At 38.6% G+C, this 17,992-nt stretch overlaps 1 protein-coding gene across 1 annotated transcript in view; it reads left to right on the top strand.

The window, feature by feature from the left end:
• The window catches only part of Exoc4 (exocyst complex component 4), a 741,149-nt gene that overhangs the window by 76,472 nt on the left and 646,685 nt on the right, over positions 1 to 17,992 (top strand). Inside the window, exon 6 of the mRNA XM_051151762.1 lies at positions 16,771 to 17,014. Within this exon, the coding sequence (XP_051007719.1) occupies positions 16,771 to 17,014 (244 nt within the window). The remainder of the gene's footprint in view (positions 1 to 16,770; positions 17,015 to 17,992) is intronic.

Genomic DNA, 17,992 nt, shown 5'->3' with positions numbered 1-17,992 from the left:
TTATTTTTTCTGTCTACCTATTTCAGGCGTGGTTCATTGTCCTGTTGCTAAAACCCAGAGGTGTGTTTTTTTGGTTTTTGTTTTGTTATCTCTTTCTCTCTCTTTTTTAAAGATTTATCTATTTTTATGTGAGAACACATAGCTATAAGCCATCCTCTTAGAACTGCTTTTAAAGTAACCTTAAGGAGTTGGTAAGTTGTAGTTTTATTTTCACTAGATTCTAGGAATTTTCTCCCTGATTTCTTCAATTATTCATGTTATCAAAGAATGTGTCATGTGTTCAGGTAGTTTCCCTGCTACTGCCTCTAACTTTTTCCATTGTGATCCGAGTAAATACAAGAATTTATTCTGTATTTGTTAATAATGTGTTTGTGGTGTATATTATATTCTGTTTTGAAGAAACTTCTATAGACTTCTGATTAGAATCTGATTTTTCCATCTTTCTGTACCTGTTGGATGGAGTACACTAGATATCTGTTAAGTGCATTTGATATTCAGCTGTATCTGGTTCCTTATGTCAGTGATGTTTGTTTTGTAAAATTAAGTACACCAACATTTGGTGAATATATATTTACAGTTGTCTTCTTTTAAATGTATGTGCATGTATGTGAATGCCATGGCACACATGTGGAAGTTAGAATTGGTTCTCTGCTGTCACCATGTGGGTTCTAAGAGGGAACTTGGGTCAGTTGGCTTTGTGGCAAGTAGCTTTACTTGCTGAGTAATCTAGTGAGTGCTAATGGTCTCATTTTTTGATTGATTCTTATCTTTATTAATATATAGTGACCTTTGTATTTTATGACTGATTTAACTACTTTGTGTGATGCAAAAATAGTTTTACCCACTTGATTTTGCCTTCCACATGCTAGGTATATTGATTTTTGATATTTACTTTCAGTCTGTATCTTTATGAAAATTTGTGTGGCTCATATTGGATTAGTGTGTGAGTGCACGTGTGCACATGCACGTGCGTGCTTCTGTCTTAGAATGAATGTTTTTCAGTTTTTTCCTTTTTCTCATTTGGTTTAGAAAGTGTCCTGGTGGTCATTTTTCACTTTGAAGTGATCAGATAATAGTAAAAACAATGTTTTAACAACACATCAGGTCTCAAAATGTGGGAAAAAGCTGTTAAGTACTTCTCTCTCTTCTCTCTGCTCTCCTCTCTCTGCTCTCTTTTCTCCACTCTCCTCTCTCCGCTCTCCTCTCTCTGCTCTCTTCTCTCCTCTCTCTCCTCTTTTGACTCCTCTCTCTCCTCTCCTCTCACTTCTCTCCTCTCCTCTCCCCTCTGTCCTCTCTCCTCTCTTCTGTCTTGACATAGGCTCTCCCTGTGAAGTCCTGGCTCACTTGGATGTTTGTTTCTTGATCAAGCTGGCTTTGACCTTGTGTTAATCATTTTGTGTCTACATAGGAGCATAGGCATGTGTCACTGTGTCACACCCAAGTTGCTTTTTAAAGTGGTTTTACTAAGATTTATAGATGACTCTAAATAGTGGCAAGCTTTTATTTCTCCACTATCCCTTGTTTTTGTTAGATTGTAAGTTTTACATGATTTTTAAAAAATGCCTGGTAGGCGCTGTGTTAGTTTAGTGTTTGTAATGGTATTGCGCATCTTTCTGTGTGGGAGCCACCCCAGGCTCTTCTGCCCACTGTCTGTGTTTTCTTGGCTTACTTCTTTCCCCCACTAGTGTACATGAAGAGGAGTGGATACTCATCTTTTTCTGATTGTGAATTCCTTGCACACATCCTGTAGCTGTAGCTTCTCCTTATGTTTTATTATAGCATTTAATAACTATTTTAAAGCTGTTAACTTAGCTATTTATTTATTTATTTATTTATTTACTCACTTCTTTTTGGAATTTGTCCTCTTAAGGAATTTGTTCCTACTATGAATGTGAGGATTTGAAGGATTTAATATTTTATAGATTGGTCTTTTGAACTTGACTCTAATAAGATATTTGGAATGTTTTAAAATTTTATTTCATTGGGAACTAAGTTTTGTTGTTTTCTTACTAATATCCATTTGTTCTAGCATTTATTGATAATACATCCTTTCCCTAATGCCTGAAAAAGATTTCTTTATTGTTCTTATACTAAGTATTCTGCCCGCATGTACACCTGCAGGCCAGAAGAGGGCATCAGATCACAGTTATAGATGGTTATGAGCCACCATGTGGTTGCTGGGAATTGAACTCAGGATCTTGGAAGAACAGACAGTGCTCTTAATCTCTGAGCCACCTCTCCATCCTCTGACTCAAAAACATTTTATGTTTTTATATTATTATTTTTGTTACAGTTTCAGGTGATATAAAAATTGCAAACAATGTAAAGAACCCCAAGGTTTTGTGTTTTATTTTTTGTTTTGTGTGTTTTCCACACAGGGTTGCTCTGTGTAGCCTTGGATGTCCTGGACTCACTTTGTAGACCAGCCTGGCCTCAACCTCACTAAGATACTTCTGAATCTGCCTCCCAGAGTGCTGGGATTATATGAGTGTGCCACCACGCTGGCATCCCAAGGATGTATAATCAGCCACTCTTCTGTTCTGCTATACCATTACCTCTCTCAGGACGAATACCATACCGTTTCTATGACTGTAGTTTTATTCTTTATTTTAATAGCTGGCAATGGAGTTATTGATTATTTGCTCATCTTCAATATTAGCAGGGCTTTTCGTGGCCCTGGTTTTTTTCCTACACTTTACAACCAGGTTATATGTTTCTTTTAAGAGCCCTGTTAGGATTTTACTCAGTAATTTGTTTCATTTATAGAATTAGGGAGAATGTGCACCTTTTATTGAGTGTTCTCATCCATAAATCTGAGCTAACGTCTTCATTTAATTTTATAGAACTTAAGTGTCTTGCTCATCTTTTATTAGGTGCTGCTCGAGTTCTACATTTGTTTTTATTGATTGTTTTGAGTGTTTTTTTTTTTCTGTTACATTCTCTATTAAGCCTCCTGGGAGGCTTAAAAATTTTCATTTTCCACATGAGGCTGTTAGGAGAGCTGGCCTTGAGGTCCTGAGAGTGAAAGAGCTGGCCCCACCCCTTGCTGGCTGCAGTGCTTGGGAGAGTGGACTCTGTACATCCCTGGGCAACACAGCGGAGCTGGGCTGATGGTGAAGGCCTGGGGGGAGCCAGTCTTGAGGGCATGAGAATGTAAGTGCTGACCCTGCCCTTGCTGGCTGCAATGTTGAGGGAGTTAGCCAGGGTAAGGTGTTTTGTTTTTCTTTTTTAATTTAAAAATTATTTTATTTTATTTTTCATTTTCTTTTGGGGGGAAAGCTGCAAGGGCAGAGGACAGCTGTGAAGGGACACGGAGATAAGTGAGGTTGGCGTGCATGAAGTAAAACTCACAAAGAACCAATAAAAAGTAAAAAAAAATTCATGTTTAGCTTGAACCTCATAATTTTGCTGAATAATTTAAAATATCCTAATAGGATATTTGAAAAATAAATTTGCAGATTTTTCCTTAATTTTGAATGTAGACAATCATAGTTTTTATAGCTAAGAAAAGTTTGTCTCTATTAAAAATTGAAATCTCATTTGCTCCACCTTCCTCTTTATCTCTTGCTTATTAATTTTACTTGGATGGGAATATGCAGTATCATTTTGAGTGACAGAAAAATTCTTGCTTGCAGTGGACATGCTTCTAATATGTAATTATTAATAGGATTTCTCTCTCTTTTTCATTGTGTGTGCATACGTGCATGTGTGTGTGCCTACGTGTATGTGGCTTTATACATGTGTATGTGCAAGTGTGTGCACACGTGTACCTGTGGGCAGAGACCACGGTGTTGAGTGTCCTCCTTTATTGGTCTGCACCTTATTCCCTTGAGACTAGGCTTCTCATGAAATGTGGAGTCACCTTTGTTTACTTCAGCTAAACTAGTCACAGTCCAGGATGCTCCAGACAGACAGTATCCTGGCTACTCCACTCTGCCCCATCCCAGTGCTGGGATTAAAGCACCTGGGTAGGTACTTCCAGTTTTCGTGTGTGGATGATGGGGATCCAGATTTTCATAACGGTTCAGCTGTACCTACGCCCACCCCAAGCTATCTCTCCATACCTCTCTTTTAGTGACTCATTATCTACTTATATTGGATGTGAAACTGTAGATTGTATTTTTAAAAAGTCTTACTGTGCCTCTCATAGATGCTACAGAGCCATTTTAACTTTATTACTATCTGCTTTCCTTGTTTCAAATGCAGCATTAATTCCAAGCTAATTCTTGTCTGCAGCTTTAAAAGGTAATTTGCAAATATATGTTTTCTTTTTCTCTATTCATAGTTCATGAAGTGATTAGAATTCTTTAGTGACAAGGATTAACCCTTCTGAATTTATTTATTTATTTATTTATTCATTCATTCACTCAGCCCTAAAGTAAGTGCCCCATCATGGTTTTAATACTTCCTTTCATTCCAGAAGTGCAGGTCACCTGGACTTTTCCTCCTCTTTATCATGTCCTCATCCTGACAATTAGTGTTCTCTCTAAGGAACTCTGATTCCTTTGTTTGAAAAATAATATTTTGAAATTGAGATCTGTGTCATTGCTGTAGTCCCTCTTAGTTGATAAAGCTAGGAACCGTATCTATCTATAATGTGTATATATGTGTGTGTTTATATTTACATGTATATAAGCACAAATACAGGTACACACATGTACAGATCTGTATTCATTTGTTTCTGTATATGGGTATATACATTTATCTTAAAACCTGAGTTCAATTCCATTTGAAGTAAAACCACTGCAATTCTAGGTCATCCTTATAGCTATAATAGTGAGGTACCTAGGTTACATTTTAATTGTTTAAGTAATAATATTTATAAATTAAGTTCAGAATAACAACTCATGACACAGTGAAAAACAAATTTATTAACTGTAGTGTGAGGATCTTTTTATTGCAAAGTAAAAAGTATGGCTTAGCGCTTTTATAAAAAATGAAAATCCCAGTTGTTCTATTTTACCATTGAAGACTCAGGAGCCAGTTGCTGGGGTGAAAGCCTACTAGATCAGAGAGGTAGAGAAAGCACCCACTGATTTTCCCACTCAGCCTCTGTCCCAGAAGTAAAAGCCCTTTCTCCTCAGCTCAGGCCTTCTCCACACTGTCTTAAATACCCTTCAACTCCGTGTCCCTCCTTCCTCTTAAATCCCTGTCAGCTGGTTAACTATATTTAACCCTGTTTATAGAAAGCTCTTGGATTAAAGGTGTGTGTCAGGACTGAGCCGCACGAGTACTTGTCTACTGTAGCTCTAGGATCAAAGACTGAGCCATACCCCAAGTAAGACAGCTTTTTCAAGTCCACAGTTTCAGGGTTCACAATGGAATCAGATATCTATGCAATAGCTTAGAGTCTGTATTACTTTTCTTTTCAATTTTTACTGTTTTATTTATTTGAACTTTTTTTTTTTTTCATGTACTGTATTTGGATCCTGTTCATCCCACTGCCAGCTAATACCAGATCCTCTCACTTGCCTATCCACTCCTTTTCTCTCTCTCTCCAAACAAAGCCCCAAACCAAATATAACCCCAAACAGTCATAAGACCAATAGGATCACCACCACCACCGACAACAGCAAAAATGCCCAAGCAAAACAAAACAAGAAGTTCACAAACAAATCATGGAGTTCATTTTCTGGGGTCTCCCCTGGAGTGTGGTTGATCTACCCAGTGATGCTCCATTGGAGAAAACCCCATCTTTCTTTTGCTATAGAATCAGTTACAACTAGCGTTTTCATTAGGGGTGGGAGCTTGTGTCCACTTGCCCCCTCAGTGCTGGGACTCTGTCTGGCTTGAACCTGTGCAGGTCTGTGCCTACTGCCACAGTCTGTGTGAGTTCATATGTGCCTCAGGTTTGTTGTGCCTGGAGTACACTGTTTATTTGGAGTCATCCATCGCCTCAAGCTCTTATAATCTTTTTGCCTCTTCTTCTGCATAGGGCCTTGGCGGGGATGGAGGGGCTGATGAAGATATTTTATTTAGGATTGAGTGCTTCAGAGTCTCTTATTTTCTGCACATTGTCCAGTTATGGGCCTCTGTGTTAATATCCATGACTGTTTGACCCTTCTCTAATGTTGGTTGAGCAAGGCACTGATCTATGGGCATAGCAGGATGTCATTAGGAGTCTCTTATATCGTGTGCCTTATGGCTCAGAGTATGTATTACTTACTTTTCTTTTTTTTTTTTTTTCTGAGACAGGGTTTCACTGTGTTCCCCTGGCTGTCCTGGACTCACTCTGTAGACCAAACTGGCTTTGAACTCACAGAATTCTGCCTGCCTCTGCTTCCCAAGTGCTTGGATTAACGGCGTGCGCTGCCATGCCTGGCTCTTTTCTATAATAACACTATAACAAAGGGACTTTGGAGAAGGAAGGGTTTTTGCACTTACAGTTCCAGAGGTACAAGAGTCTATCACCATCACAGTGGAGAAGTGTGGTATCGGATAGGCATGGTGGCTGGAACACTTGAGAGCTACAAACAGGAAACAGAGACAGCAAACTTGAGATAGCAGTAGTCTTCTTCTTCTTCTCTTTCTTTCTTTTACATTTTTGAAGGGAATTTTACTTTCTCATTTTAAAAAATTAATTAATTAACTCACTTAACATCCTGTCATAGCCTCCTTCCCCCTCGTCTCCTAGTCCCACCCTCCCTTCTCCTTACCCCCTCCCTATTCCTCAGAAAAGCAGAGCTCCCTACCCACCCACCCCAGCTCATCAAATCACATCAGGATGAGTTTGTCCTCTTTCCCTGTGGCCTGGCAAGTCAGTCCCATCAGAGGGAAGTGATAACAAAACAGGCAACAGAGTCCATGTCAGAGACACTCCCCTACTATCTTTATTAATGGACCCACACGAATTCTGACCCGAACGTTGGCTACATCTATGGAGAGAACCTAGGTCCAGTTCATCCATGGTCCTGGGTTGGTTCTTCAGACTCCACAGAGCCCTGTGGGCCCTGGTTGGCTAGTTGACTTGTTGGTCTTTTTGTGGAGCTCTTGTCACCTTCAGGTCCTTTTATCCTTCCCCCTTCTTTTCCACTATGCTTCTGCCAAAGTTTGCCTGTGAGTCCGAGCATCTGTTTTGAACTGCTGCTGCGTGGAGCCTCTCAGAGGACAACTCTGCCAAGCTCCTGTCTGCAAGCACAGCAGAGTAATTAATAGTGTCAGGGCTTGGCTCTGTCTCTCATGGGGTGGGACTTGGGTTGGGCCAGCCATTGGGTGGACATTGTCTCCATCTCAGCTCTGTCTGCCCTCTCTCTATTCCTGCATGTCTTGTAGGCACGGTAAGGTTTGGATCAAAGTTTTTGTGGTTGGGTTGGTGTTCTCCTCCCTCCACTAGGGTCTTGTCTGGTTAGAGGGTGTCCTTTTCAGTCTCATTGGCCACTGCTACCAGTAGTTTCAGCTAGAGTCCCCCTTACATCCTCCCAGAGGCCTATTCTGACTTAGGTCTCCAGCTTGTCACAGAGATGCCTCCACCCACAGGTTCTCTTTTCTGATCTTCACCCTTATTTCTCTCAGTGCTCCCTCTCCTACTTTGTTCCTTCTCTTCAACCACAACCTCTGTCTATCCTTTTCCCCTTCTGAGGGAGGTTTAGGCATCCTTCCATGGGTCCTCCTTGTTACTTATCTTCTTTGGGTCTTGAATTCTAATAGTATGTTTGTCCTGTACTAAACTTCTATTAAGCAAATGACATTATCAATAGAGCAAAAAGATAGTCCAGAGATTGGGAAAAGATCTTCACCAGCCCCACATCCAGCAAAGGGCTAATATCCAAAATATATAAAGAACTCAACAATTTAAATAACAACAAACAAAATAACACAATTTGAATATGGGGCACACAGCTAAACAGAGAAATCTCAACAAAGGAATATCAGATGGCAAGAAGCATTTAAAAAATGTTTAATGTCCTTAGTCATCAGGGAAATGCAAATGAAAACGACTCTGACATTCCATCTTATACCTGTCAGAATGGCTAAGAACAAAATCTCAAGTGACAGCACATGCTGGCCAGGATGTGGAGAAAGGGGATCTTGCCCCCATTGCTTGTGGGAGTGCAAACTTGTACAACTACTTTTGAAATCAATCTGGCGCTTTCTCAGAAAACTGGGAATAATAGCTTTACCTAAAGACTCATCTTTATCTCTCCTGGGTGTACACTCAAAAGATGTGTCACCATACAACAAGGACATTTGCTCAGCTATGTTCATAGCAGTGTTATTTGTAATAACCAGAATCTGGAAACAACCTAGATGTTCCTCAACTGGAAAATGGATAAAGAAGCTGTGGTACAGGGCTAGAGAGATGCCTCAGTGGTTAAGAGCACTGGTTGCTTTTCCAGAGGTCCTGAGTTCAATTCCCAGTAACCACATGGAATCTGAATCTCTCTTTTGGTGTGTATGAGAACAGAGTGCTCATATACATAAATAAATACATACATACAAAAACAAACAAAGAAAAGAAAACCTGGGCTAACTGTTCAAACTCTGAGTCCATGAAGGAGTATTCTCATTCAAATTCTCACATGAGTGGTTTGCAGAATTCCTAAGAGTTACTTTCTATTTCACTACAATTCCTTTAGATCATGGTTACTCTCATGGACATTTGTTTATTTTAGGGTCACAGGAACTTCATCCTAAATATCACAACTATAGAAAAAATATTCAGGCAGGTACCTCTTCCCCATCACTATCTCTTATGCTGCTGCTAGTCTGTTCGTTTTTCCTTTGTCTTTTCTGTAGTTTCTTTTACAAGCCAGCAGATGAATTTATCTTTTCTGATGGCCATTCTTTCACAAAAGGTAGAATCCTCTCTATAGTTTGGTGTTTTCTCTTCAGCATATATTTTGGAAATTACTGTAGCAGGGATGCAAGGGAAATCTGCATATCTGTTTTCATATGTTGGCAGTGCTTTCTTTGATCCAGTAAATTTAAAAGGGAAGTCCAATCATGAGTTCAATCTGTGTGTAGGGTGTTTTTGTTTTAAAGCTTTACATATCTTATACTTTGCTAAAAGCCATACGGATTTACTGTCATCACCCTTTGTAAGTTAAGCTGTGTCATGTGTATTTGCACCGGCATGTAGCTTTTCTCCAGAACTCGTTCATCTCTCAAAACTGCAAGTCTGTACCTATTGAGCAATTAGCTCCTCTTTCCTCTCTCCTTAACCCTGGCACCTAGCAGTGAGCCCTCACTGCTTCTGGGAATTTAACTACTTGTACACTATCAGCGGAATTATAGTGCTTGTCCTTTGTGACTAGCTAGTTTTGTTCAGCGTACTCTGTTAAGGTAAAGCCAAGTTATAACGTATGTCAGAATGTCCTTCCTCCCCAAGGCTGGACACTTGGGTTGCTCAGAGGCGAGGTGTGTTTGTCCACTCATCGGTTCATGGACACCTGGGCGTCTACCTTGTTGTTATGGTAGCAGTGTTGTACTATAAATATTTTCTTTGCCATCCTCCTTTTAGATCATGTATCCAGAAGTAGACTAGCTGGATCATATGGTGATTCTATTTTTAAAATTTTCAAGGAATAGTCACACTGTTTTCACTGCAGTTACACTTTTTTTATGTTCTTATCAACAGTGCATATGGGCTCTGTTTCTTCACACTTGTCATTTTCATTTTTCTTTTTTGATAGTAGACATCTTAATTGGTCTGAGGTTATATCTGATTGTAGTTTTAATTTGCATTTCCCTAACGATTAGTGATGTTGAACATCTTTTTATGTGCTTATTGCCTATTTGTTTGGCATCTTTGAAAAATGTTTAGTCAAGTCCTTTGCCTACTTTGTAATTGGGTTATTTGTTCTTTTATTATCAAATTCTGTTTCTTATTTTAGATATTAACTCTTCTTCCGATATTTGAATTTCAAGTACTTTCTCGTGTTTGAAACAGAGGGTGCCTTTGTGTTATGTTGGTTGTGTCCATGGTGTACTTTGGTTGAAATTGTGATGAAGTCCCATTTGTCTTTCCCTTTTTGCCTGTGCAGGGAGTCCTTGTTGATGGACTTTTGTCCCGTTTTCATCTATGAGTTGTATCATTTTAGATCTTGTGCTTAAGGCTCTGATCTGTTTAGAGGAGCTGTTTGTATGTGGTACCAGGGCACGTGTCTGTAGTCTAGGGCGTGTGTGGAATCGTCCTTTAGCAGAATACTGCCACGTTGCCTTCCCATCACCAGTGTGGGGGTTTGTTTCCTAGCAGCCTTTCTAACATAACATCTGCCATGCTTTTACTCTTTTAATCTAATAGGTGAAAAATAGTGCTTTGAGCAGTAGGGCTCAAGTCACCTCCTGCCTCAGCCTTCTGCGTACCTGGGACCACAGGACTATGCTCATATAATCTGCTTGATTTTCTTTTTAATTTGAGACATTTATTATTTTCATCTAGATACGTTTTATAGTTGATTATTTTGGTAAGATTGTCCCAGATTCCTGATAGAGTCTTTTGTAAGTTAAAAACAAAACAAAACAAAACAAAACCTAAAATTTCTAAGTTAAAAAAATTTAAAAGTTAAACGTTTCTGGTAAAATCTTGGTTTGTCATTTTATATAATGAATCTGTCTTAGTGTTTGTTTTGTCTTTCTCACAGTTTTTTTCTATGCCTTGTTACCTGTTAATCTACTCTCTCTTTTTGATCTTTTTAATCTCTTATTTTTTATTTTTACCTACATTTTCTCTGATTTTTGTCACTTTTTACATCTTCATATATGTGTATATTTATGTCTATATTTAGATTTTTAATTTCTGGGAAAAGGTAGCTTTCAGATCTTCAAAATTTTATTCAAATATATCATTTGCATCTAAGATGTTGCCTTCTTGTTTTCTTGTGTATCATGTCTTTTATTTTTTCTTTTATTTATGTGTACTGATGTTTTTTGGGTTTTCTGACCATTTCATGGTACATCAGTATAAATTTGTTCATGATTTCTCTCTCTCTCTCTTTTGTGGTTTAGGACTACTTTAAAGACTTTTCAGTTCATTGGCTCCCTCTTCTGTTAGTATAACAAAGTCAAGATGTATTTATGGATTTAAAAAATGTGTTGGTGGTTCAGAAGGGTCATATTTTGTTTGAATTTTGGCTCTATGGTCTAAGAGCCTATTTAACATTTAAAATTATTTCTTAACTGTCCAGGAGTCGAGAGCTTTTCTCTTTTCCTCTTTGTCTTATTTCCCTCCCCTAGAAGCTAGTTTTAAAACCTGTTGTTTTGGATTGTGCTTGTCTCCAGATCCCTTTCCCCGGGTCATTGTTTCAGTTGGCTTGGGTAAGTTTTCAGTACTTTACAGCTACATGTAGATGTCTTTTATGATGATGGCTTTGTGATGATTTTGTATCATCCATGAAGTTATAAATTCTTTCTGCTATTGTTATTTGCCCTCTGGTTTTCCTAGCTACAATGCTGGGTAAGGTTTGTGACATAGCTGTGGTAAAGGACCCGTGCTGCAGGCCTGGCAACCTGGACGAATGCCCAGTACCTATAAATTGGATATCCACTACAGCAAATCAGGTGCCTGGGAGTGATGTGGACTTCAGGAGTTTGGAAAGATGCACAGGTCTGCTTTGATTGTTGGGTAAAGCCTTATTTGATTTCAGTTAAATTATTTCTATACAGTTTTTCCTGGTAGTGCTATCTGACTTTGTACATATTTGTGAATATTAGACTGGTCATGTTTGATTATATTACACCTTTACGTTGACTTTTAATTTTCAGCCTCCCTGATGTTACTCCTGGGCCTTCAAAGGTCCTTGCTCTAAACAAGTTAATCAGAATCAAACTCTGTCCCACGAGAAAAGGATTCAGTAGATCTTTTGTTGTTGTTGTTGTTCTGTTTTGTTTTTAAAATACTTCCTAGTGTCGCTTTAAACAAACTTACCATCTTTCATTACCCACCACACCGGTCCTTAGGAAAGAAATGCACACTCAATGCTTTCAGGCCAGCTGGGTGAGGTCCTCTTCTGTGAATTGATACCTGTGTTCTGTCTACCTCTGCATAGTCTCTTTTTAGGCAGTCTTTTCTGGAGTAGGGTGTTTTATTGTCTGTAGGTTTCTTTAAGGTAATTTAATCTGCACCTTAGGGGCTCTTAGCTAACATTTTTGAAGTACCTTAATCAAGAATCTACACTCCAGGGGTAGTTAGTTAACATTTGAAAGACCCTAATCAAGATTCTGTGCTCCAGAGGCAACCAGTGTGTCGGTTACTGTTCTCCTCTGCACCAGTGGGTACATTAATTAGAACGACACATGTAAGGAGGAAGTTTTCACTGGTGAATGGAGTGGTGTCTAAGATATATATTTGACCAAAAATTTCCTCAGAGATAAGAATGGAGGATGAGACCTTGGGGAGGTCCAGTAGCCTTCTAGCTGAAGGTAGGAGCTTGATTTGGCCCTGGGCTTTCAGTGCCATAGTGAGTGGATGTCTCAGGCCAGGGAGCACAGTATCTGTTAACACAGATGGGCCAAATCCAGCATCCTTCTGTCTTTCCATCAGGAGATCAGTGGCCCCACACCCTGGTTTCATTCATTGTTTGCATTTCTTGTCTTCAGCAGTGTTACTCTATTTTGAGCCAGACTATTTCCTTTCAATTTTGGAAATCATATTTTATGTGTAATTGCATAATAAACAAATTGGATATCTTAGGAATATGAATTATAGTGTGATTTTGAAGCACACATTATTTTTTAGTGGCATTTTTTTTTTCTCCAAAAATATTGTCAGTATTGCCAGGTTCCCATCTGTGGTGCAGCATTGTAGACAGGTAATTTGTTTGGTAGTTTAGTGGTCTAATTAGGCTTGGCAACCTTTTCAAAAGCTCCATATTTCTTCCTTTTTTTTTTTTTGAGATCATAATATAATTATGTCATTTCTTCCTTTCCTCATCCCCTCCCAACCCTCCTGTGTACCCTCCTTTCTCTGTTGCAAATTCATGTCCCCCTTTTTATTAATTGTTGTTACAAAGGCTCCTTTTTATATTGAATTTTGCTCAATACTGGCAGACAATTCTGATATAGAGCTTATATTGTTTAAATATAACATGTAATTCAAATTACATAGATTGAGATATTTCACTCGATGTTGACTTTGCACAATTTGTACATTGTGCGTAATATAATGGGTGGCATCTGTTAAGAGTTCCTATAGTAAACGCTGCCATTGTGCCGTGCTCTAGTTCACATAAACAAACAGCACTGCTAAGTGATACGATATGGCATATTCCAACACTGGATTAAAGGGCCTTGTCTTCTGCAGTTTTGTGATGTGTGTGGAAAGCCATGATACAAATTGCTGATTTTATCTTACAAATATAGAACATGGTCTAGATTGTTTTCGGTACTCATTTGCAGAGTCATTAAACAGGAAAGTCTTCAACATCATGAATAATCTATTCACCTTGTTTACTTGGTATTTTTTGTTCAATTTCTGTGGGATAGTGTCTTTCTGTATACTCCTGGTCTTTCATTTGTAGTTATTTCAGGTGTGTGCTGTCATGCCTGGGCCTTATCTCTTATTTATCTATTTATTTTTAATGTGCTATCTGTAATACAGCTATGCAGATATGTGGCTCTAAACCATGTAACCAGAGATGCATAGTTATGTAAATGTGGATCTAGAGCCTGAAAAGTCTTAGATATCTTCTCCTGAATCCTTCCATCAGTCTAGTTGAGAGAAAGCCTCCTTCCTGATCCCATGTTTGCCCTCAGCTATGGTTATCTATATCCACCTAGGGCTGTGTAAACAAAGTGTTGTGTGTGATAGTAATAATACATGTAGCCAACAGGATTATAAGACCAACAGTGTGCTGAAAGTCGTCCCCAGTCTCTAGTATCAGCATTACCCTAGTGGGCAGTAAGAGTCTTAAGACTACATTGGACTCATCTTCAGCTGTTAGGATCTTTAGACAAAATAAGATTCATGGGTAAGAGAATTGGAGATGAGGATAAAATATTTCTACCTTTAAAATGTCCAATGCCTATAAATTGGATATCCACTATAGCGAATCAGGTGCCTGGGAGTGATGTGGACTTCAGGAGTTTGGAAAGATGCACAGGTCTGTTTTGATTGTTGTGTAAAGCCTTATTGGGTTTTAGTTAAATTATTTCTATACAGTTTTTCCTGGTAGTGCTATCTGACTTTGTACATATTTGTGAATATTAGACTAGTCATGTTTGATTATATTATGCTTTTACATTGCCTTTTAATGTTCAGCTGATATAAGTGAAATAGATAATATAAACCATTTAATATTGGATCTGTTAAGTGTTTATGCTCTAGGATATTTCAGGAGACACCAGAAAGGTAAGATTTTAAACAGATGAGCTGTTTGTGGCCATGGCATTTCATTATTCAAATCTTGCTTATGTGTAGCTTTGTAAGGAGATAGCTCACATATTAATATGCATGTAAGTAGCTATATGCCATGCCATTGTAGGCCATAGCGACTTAAACTATATTCACCTCATCGTCAGCCACCTTTGTCAGGTAGCTGTGATGGCTGGGTGGCACTCTGTATGTGTCCTGTTTGTGACTCATAGGTGCACTTTTTACAAAGAACATTTTGAGCAGGTGAATTTCCATTACTTTTCTTCCTGCCTGAAGCTCTTGTTGTAGTTCAGCTTCTTTTCCTCCTATTCCATGCTGAATTGAGGTGGCTCCCTGCTGCTGAGTACTTTTGTTGCTTTGCTGTGGGGTTGGATTTGCTAGATAGAATATTTCTATGGCCTGAGGTGTCCTACTTCATGTATAAAACAAAACCAAGAGCTGAAATGCATGTTTTTATAACATTACATTTGGAAATATTGATGATGTTTTAAAAATTTGCCTTCAGATTTTCATCTTTCAAGGCTAAGGTTTTGGGTTCTGCTTCTGGTTTCATTAGTATTAAACAGTGTGTTTATTGAGTACTGTATCATCAAGCCCTGTTGCACAGAAGCCCTACGAATATAGCTTCTCTGTTTTCTGGGAGCCTAGTGAGTCTAATAAGACATGTTGGATAAATATATAGAGGATTTATCATGAATGATTTTGTATATGTTATTATATCTTACATATTACTAAAATACCTTTGGTTCATATTTAAGTGCATATTTTGTGTTAAAATATACACATCATTAAGCTAACATTTTAGTCATTTAAAATGTATAGATCAGTAATATTACATATATTTATAGTGTGGGCAGGCAGTACGCTCATCCATCTGCATAACTCTTTTCATCTTATAAAACTCAAGCTCATTATCTATTAAAAAGTAACCACTCTTTTCTTCCTTCTCCTTGTCCCTGGCAACCTACCCTCTGATCTGTTTCTAGGAAATTGGCCATTCTAAGTATCCCATTATATGTGGAATCATAAAGTATTTGTCTTTTATGGCAGTCTTATTTCACTTAGCATGATGTAGTCAAGATTTATCCATATTGCAGTGTGTTAGGCGCCCCTGGTTTTAAAGTGGAGTGGCATGTCACTGTTTATACACACCACTAATCTGTTCATGTGTTGGTGAGCACCTCGGCTGCTTCTAAGTATGGTGATTTTGGATAATGCCATCATTATAATAATGAATGCTATGAATAAAGAGCCTTTATGGGATTATGGTATGTAGTTGAAAAGTACATCCATCATAGATACTGGTTTTGTTTGTAGCCTTTTTGCGTTGTCTTTGTCTAGCTTTGGTATCTATGGGTTACAGGCATTTGCAGGAAATCTAGGTTGTTACATGGATGCTAGAAGACAGCCTCCAGTCCTCCTGTTTGCTGAGCCATCTCTCCTGCCCTAATACGGCTTTTATATTGGAGGGGCTGGTAGGGCCAACCATCTCAGATCCCCAGCTAATCCTTTCCCCCACTACTCAAAGGCCTTAAAAACTGTTTTAGGCTGTTCCCCCCTTTAGACCCGGATGGTTTGGGCAAAGGCTGTAGTACAAAGATCTATAGGGGTTTTTACCATATAGCTTGTTGGAAGGTTTTAGTTGATTATTACAAAGGTTTATGAAAAATAATAGCTAAGACATACGGACACACACACACACACACACACACACACACACACACACACACTCGCGTGCGCATATGCACGCGATCTCTTCTCTCTCATTCACTTTTATAAGCAAGGACTCATTATGTATACTAGGCTGGCTGGAATTTGCTGTGTAGCCAGGCTTACTTTGAAGTGCAGTCCCTGTGTCTCAGCTTTTCAGTAGCTGGGATTACATGGTGTGGGTCACCATGCCAAGTCACACACATGTTTAACAAAAAAATCTGAGGCCTTTTGTGGTTATTAATACCTCTTCACTGTTATTTCTTCCTCAAACTCTTCTCATGTGTGTATGTTGTCTTACATACATTTCTCTTCGTTTCTTTCATATTTGTTGTAGTTATGTACTTCCACCCCTAAATATATTTATAGCATCGTTTATTCCCACTGTTTATCGCTTCTAACTAATGAGTAGAAAATTGAGGCTTTGGCTTGAGTCTTTAAAGTTCTCCTGAAACACCATGTATTGTATTTTAGAGAGAGCATGCACTTAATTTATCAACAGGCTTGGGTCAAAGAGTCCGCGTAAACCTGGAGATTTACATCTTCTTATATAATTGCTTGTACATTTCATTACTAACCAATGGGTTTGAATTCGGGTCTGTGGTGTATTACTATATAACTTGATTTAATAGAAAATTTCTCTGATTTCTTTAAGAGGACAACCAAAGCAGTGATTGTCATTAGTCTGCTGTGCTGCTGGCTTGCTGTGGAGACTGGATCTGATATTCTGCTGTTCTGCTCTTTTGCAGGGAGGGAGATGAACCTGCAAGACATCAAGGAGGACTTGGAGTGTGACCCCGAGGAGAACAGCACTCTCTTCATGGGGATTCTCATTCAGGGGCTGGCCAGACTGAAGAAGGTCCCTGAGACAGTTGAAGCCATTAAAGAGCGCTTGGAGCAGGAGCTGAAGCAGATCGTGAAGAGGTCCACCACGCAGGTGGCTGACAGCAGCGATCAGAGGGGAGAGAGCCTCGCCGTGGACAACCAGCCCAGGTAGATAGGGTGTAGTCTGCTGCTGTCTTTTTATGGTATACTTTGTAGGACGAAGAGTAAATAATTATCTTCAGTTGGGATTATTTTCTTGAGCTGCGGGTACTATATTCCATACATACTCAGGGCAGGCATTATCTGTCTTGTTTTTGATTCATTAAGAAAATGTAGTAGCGTATTGTTCATATTGACGGACAATGAATGAGGGACACAAACCTGTTTGTAATGATCACATATGTTAATAAATCAACAGTAAGGAGGAGTGGAGCAATTGTTAAACATGTGTTAGTTACCAAGCTATTTTTCAGATAATTTATGTATATTATTTTATTTAATTTTTCATGCTACTCTGTGAGCTACTTATTAGTGTTCCCATGTTATAATTAGAAGAACTGAGACTCACAGATGTAATAGCCCATGCTTATGTTGAGTGGCTGACTGGTCTTGAACTTGAATACAAGGTGACTTTGAATCTAAAGTCTATGGTCTTTCTTCTTTCTTTTGTTTCCCTCTTTTGTGGTAATTTTTGTGAATAGGAAAATACCAGAAATATCTGCATTTTCTTAAAACAATAAGTAGGGAGTGGATTTCAAAATTTTTGTTTTATAGGAGAATATGGCAATTGTTTTCTGACCCTAAGCTCTGGCTATTATATACTTGGAAAACATGTAGGTCAGATCAGATTTTAGGGAATAGTAGTTTAGTATTGTTTGACAGTATTTGAAATTAGGACTTAGTAAAAAAAAAAAATCAGATTAATTATAAAGTGATTTTTCTTTCACTCTTCCCTTCTTCATTTCTCCCCCCACACACGTACTCCAGACATATAAGGCTGGAATGGCATGGGAGAAAAACATCAGGGAAAGCCTCAAATTCATTGTAGACTAGAATACAGACAGATGTGGTGGTGTGTAATTAGAATCTCAGTGCTCAGAAGTCTGAGGCAGGATTCTCTGGAGTTCATGGCCAGCCTAGGCTACA

The sequence above is a fragment of the Acomys russatus genome, chromosome 10 (genome assembly GCF_903995435.1).
Source record: "Acomys russatus chromosome 10, mAcoRus1.1, whole genome shotgun sequence".
Lineage (NCBI taxonomy): Eukaryota > Metazoa > Chordata > Mammalia > Rodentia > Muridae > Acomys > Acomys russatus.
Note: the sequence above shows the minus strand (reverse complement) of the source record. Positions and strands in the feature narration are given on the sequence as shown.